Source organism: Spinacia oleracea, chromosome 6 (genome assembly GCF_020520425.1).
Source record: "Spinacia oleracea cultivar Varoflay chromosome 6, BTI_SOV_V1, whole genome shotgun sequence".
Lineage (NCBI taxonomy): Eukaryota > Viridiplantae > Streptophyta > Magnoliopsida > Caryophyllales > Amaranthaceae > Spinacia > Spinacia oleracea.
Genome location: NC_079492.1, coordinates 40,866,614 through 40,871,358, shown reverse-complemented (window position 1 = coordinate 40,871,358; position 4,745 = coordinate 40,866,614). Strand labels below are relative to the sequence as shown.

At 49.5% G+C, this 4,745-nt stretch overlaps 1 protein-coding gene across 1 annotated transcript; it reads right to left on the bottom strand.

Annotated features, from left to right (window-relative positions):
* Positions 1-2,097: 2,097 nt before the first annotated feature.
* LOC130462796 (uncharacterized) lies at positions 2,098-4,389 on the bottom strand. The gene is made up of 3 exons (XM_056831713.1): positions 4,080-4,389; positions 3,766-3,933; positions 2,098-2,461 (listed from the first exon to the last, which is right to left on the bottom strand). The coding sequence occupies exons 1-3, from the start codon at positions 4,223-4,225 to the stop codon at positions 2,386-2,388; spliced, it is 390 nt and encodes a 129-aa protein (XP_056687691.1). The 5' UTR covers positions 4,226-4,389; the 3' UTR covers positions 2,098-2,385.
* Positions 4,390-4,745: the final 356 nt, after the last annotated feature.

The following is a 4,745-nucleotide window of genomic DNA, read 5'->3' as shown; positions in this document are numbered from 1 at the left end:
TCGTCCTCGTCATCAGATGATACAAACTCAGGGGGCGGCTGACCAAGACGTTCAGCAGCCAACACAGCGGCACTGTGCTCCATTCGCCGCTGGAACCACCCAAGATCATACTCTGACATGTGGCTCTCCCAGGCGTGCTTAACAGCGTCCTTGGTCGCTTGTTCCCCCTGATCATAGGATTCCAGAAGACGCTCACGCAAGGTGCGAACTTGCGATCTGGCCGTCTCTAGCTCCCCACGAAGATGCTCGGCTTCCTCAGCCGCCTCTTTGACCTGAGGGTACTCCCGCAACTGGTCCTGAAGCGCCCGTATTTCCGCCGCCGCTGTCTTGGCTTCCTCGACCATTGCCACCATGTCCTTGTCCTGCGCCAAGATCTTCTTAAGCAGCTCGGCCTTGTCAGATCTCAACGCAGCCACCTCCTTCGCTTGAAGGTCTATGGTCGTCTGCATCTGCAGGCGGACCTCTTCAATGGACTTGAACGCATAGTCACCATGGTGGGTGGACTCAGCCACCTGAGCTTTGAGCTCCTCAGCAGTGCGGGCCTTCCAGCTCTTGCAGAATTCCATGCGGCAGAACAACTGCAGAAGAAGCTACATATTAGTAAATGACTCTAAAAGGGAAGACAAGTACAAGCAAGTTGGAAATAGACTTACGTCGAGAAGAGTGGCCTGGATCGCACCAAACTGGGCGTCAGTCTTGCGGCCAGGAAGAGAAGCAACATACTCAGCGGGGACGGCCTTAAAAACCTTGCGGCATATAGCCACCCTATCCTTTGACGAATAGTGTGGAGTAGCAGGTACGTTCTCATCCTCGGCAGCAGCTGCATCCTTCCCTTTGTCTTTGGCTATAGGAAAAACAATGGCCTTAGGATGACGCGGAGAGTAAGAAGAACTGCCAGAGGAGGCTCGATACGTCTGAACGACGTTCGAATAATACTTACCGCCCGAAGACCTAGCTCGGCGGGCCACCTCCGCCGGTATCTGAGAGCGGACGTCGGCCGGGATTCCCGAAAGAGGGTCCTCCACCAAGTCCACCACCAGAGACGGCTTGTCCACGCCCATCTCTTCGTCATCAGGGCATCCCCCCTCAGCAACCTTCGACTCGTCTTTCTTCACGAGACGGCGAGGTAGAGGTTTTGGCTTCTTGAAGGTACTCGGAGTCTCCGAGCCAGCCGGCACAGCTCTCTTCTTCAGCTGGGACAGAGTCGTCCCCTTCTTCTTCCCTGACGCCCTAGCCGCGTCCTTAGCTTGCTAAAAAAGAAAGGACAGTCAAATATTAGGCCTCGTCAACTATCGCAAGTCACTCACCATGTAGTGGCTCGTCATTTAAAAGGACGCCCGTTTTCAAAATGACGAGGCGTACCTCATCGATCACAAGCCACTCACAAGATAGTGGCTCGTCATTAAAAAGGACGCCCGTCTTAAAAATGACGAGGCGTACCTTATCAATCACAAGACACTCACAAGATAGTGGCTCGTCATTAAAAAGGACGCCCGTTTTAAAAATGACGAGGCGTACCTTATCAATCACAAGTCACTCACAAGATAGTGGCTCGTCATTAAAAAGGACGCCCGTTTTAAAAATGACGAGGCGTACCTTATCAATCACAAGTCACTCACAAGATAGTGGCTCGTCATTAAAAAGGACGCCCGTTTTAAAAAAATGACGAGGCGTACCTTATCAATCACAAGTCACTCACAAGATAGTGGCTCGTCATTAAAAAGGACGCCCGTTTTAAAAAATGACGAGGCGTACCTTATCAATCACAAGTCACTCACAAAATAGTGGCTCGTCATTAAAAAGGACGCCCGTCTTAAAAATGACGAGGCGTACCTTATCAATCACAAGTCGCTCACAGATAGTGGCTCGTCATTAAAAAGGACGCCCGTCTTAAAAATGACGAGGCGTACCTTATCAATCTCAAGTCACTCACAAGATAGTGGCTCGTCATTAAAAAGGACGCCCGTCTTAAAAATGACGAGGCGTACCTTATCAATCACAAGTCACTCAATAAATAGTGGCTCGCCATTAAAAAGGACGCCCGTCTTAAAAATGACGAGGCGTACCTTATCAAGTGCAAGTCAATCGCAGAAAAGTGGCTCGTCATTAAAAAGGACGCCCGTCCCAAAAATGACGAGGCGTACCCTATCAATCACGAGTCACTTGAAAAAACGCTAACTAAGGGGCCCGTCAATAAAAAGTGACGAGGCCTACCTTAGCAAACACGGGTCAGATATCAGGATATCGGCTCGTCACTAAAAAGACGTCCACTATAGACGCTGGACGGGAGAAGTTTAACTTGCAAAAAAGAAAAAAAAAAAACGACAACCTAAGAGAATACTCACCTTCTCCTCCAACTCGGCCTTGGCTTTCTGCATCTTGGCCTCATAGATGTCCGCCATCCAATCGGTCATATCGCCCTTCCCAATATCCGCCGCCGATAGCTTGCTCATTCCTTCCTCTGTGAACAAAAGAAATCCAAAGTTAGAAAAAATGAATAGACCAAAGCAGAACGGCACATAAATTGGCATACAACCTCGAGTCATGGAATATCCTAAGCCTACGGCCGCTAGAAAGGCCTCATTCCGAAACTGGCTAATGTGCGGCAACCACTCGGCCGGCACATGGAAACTCTTATCCACTGTTAAGTGGTAAGTGTTGGCCCTGAACAGGACCATTATCTGATCCCACTCTTCGGCAGTAAGGGGGGGAAGGGGCTCGTCACGATCCATGAAGTTGGCGTCACAGTTCCAACGGCTCATTCTCTCATACATCTCCTGGTCGTCAGTGTAAAACACGACCCACCTCTTCCTCCACATATGCCACTTGCTGAGCTTGCCGACCACTGTCTGGTAGGTACCACGGCTGCTCAGATTAAACCACCCTTTGGCGGCACTGGGGGAACGAGAGAGGGAGACCAGATGCAGAAAGGCATTGAAGGACGGCTCCACGTCGTTCAATGCACATTTGGCAATGTAGCCAAAGATATCCGCCCATGAGTTGGGGGTCAGCTGGGCCACCCCAATATTGAAACCATCTAACACCTCCACAACGAAGGGGTGTGGAGGGAATCTCATGCCGAGTTTGATTGACGCGGCATACACAGGGAATTCTCCCTCGGCAAGCAGGCTGACGGTCGAGTCCAGACCGGCCGGCACGCGCATTTGGTACCCTTCCCCCACGCAGAGGTCATCCCTCATCTTGGCTCCGTGCCTGTCTAGCCACCGCATCCAGCCCACGTCTGGGTGAATCTCTGACGGAAGCAATTGGGCCTCCTCCCGTCCTCTGGGCCTAATAAGCTGGGGAGCAGCTTCTTGTTCCTCGGCGGCCGATGACAATGGAGCGACGCTTGGCTCCCCCACTGCCTGGCTCGCTGTACCCTCCGACGAGCTTGCCGCCTGCTCCCCCGCCTCGACGTACTCGTCGATCTCTTGAAAGAGTTCGGCAAATTCTTCGTCGACTGCCGAGGCGGTGGAAGAATATCTCTCCCTAGGAGGTGTCGATGCTTCTTCCCGCAAGCGCAGGCGCGTCGGATCTGCCGTTTGCTTGGTTCTAGCCATGCCTTCTGCATAGTGAACGAAGCACGGCTTAGGGGTGACCAACAATGAAGAAAAAGACGCGATTGGACGTCCGCCCCGACAAAAGATGAACGGCGGAAAAATCTTAAATAAAACCTTTAAACCCTTACCTAGTACTAAGAGGTCGGCCGCTAACAAAGGGAAAAATGACGAGAGGATAACAAAAACAAGAAAGGCGAAAACTAACCTTGAAAGATCTGCGAAGTACTTGGTGAAGAACAGGATGAGTTTCGCGAAGAACGAGATGAGTTTCGCGAAGAACGGGATGAGTGTGACGAGGAAAAGGATGAGTCTCCTGGTGGCCGGAAATCGCCTGATGGTGGTAGGAACACGCCGGAAATCGCCTATGAAAGCTCTGTGAAAATGAAATGTAAAAAATGAAATTTACCCCCCCTCACCTCTATATATAGGGAGGGGCAAAATGGAGAAAGGTGACACGTGTCACCATCTCAACACCTGACCCAAAGATGAAGATGCAAAACAAGAGTCAAGAAGCGATACCCGGAATGTGTTTCCAGAAATGCCCTTCTTGAGGGGCAAATGTTGTGGGCAAAATTACCGTGCCTTCGTGTACCAATGAGGACGTGACACATGGCACGTATTGCGCCCCCTAAAGCAGAAATCATACGAAGTCTACTCCGAGGCATGGGTATTAATCTAGGTATCTACAGTGTATGTATTTAAGTGTGTATAAATGTATGTATAAAACCTATACCTGGAAAGGGGCTTAATTAGTATGTATCCCAAGTGAATGACTAAGCACAATAGGCCCAAACAGCCCACTATTGCCAAAAGAGGCCAGAGAATTGTAAGGAGAAAGGACACGTGTCCTCCTCCCATTCCCCAGCCAATCATGTAAGGGGAATATTAGGTCATTCCCCCAAAAACCTAGTACTATAAATATTCCCACTTCCCTAGAAAAAAGGGTCACAATCAATACATTCTAGAGCAATTACTGCTCTGCCTTCTCTCTACTTTCTCTCTCTATAAAAATACAATCTTGTTTAATCTGTAAAAGTTACCAAGAAACCTCCCAGGTATCTCACCGGAAAAACCCCACAACACTTATTAGCTTCACTAAAATACAGTTCTAATTCCCAATCTGCTTGCTTAAATCTGTACTTAGATTTCATAAGCTAGCTTTCCTTTTCAAGTATTTATTTGGAT

Excerpts from the sequence above, each read along its gene's own strand:
- LOC130462796 (XM_056831713.1), bottom strand. The coding sequence starts at position 4,225 with ATGCCTCGGAGTAGACTTCGTATGATTTCTGCTTTAGGGGGCGCAATA. Across the intron at positions 3,934-4,079 it reads TTTCTGGAAACACATTCCGG|AGCTTTCATAGGCGATTTCC; the intron begins GTATCGCTTCTT and ends TCATTTTCACAG. Across the intron at positions 2,462-3,765 it reads TACTTCGCAGATCTTTCAAG|AGGAAGGAATGAGCAAGCTA; the intron begins GTTAGTTTTCGC and ends TTTTGTTCACAG.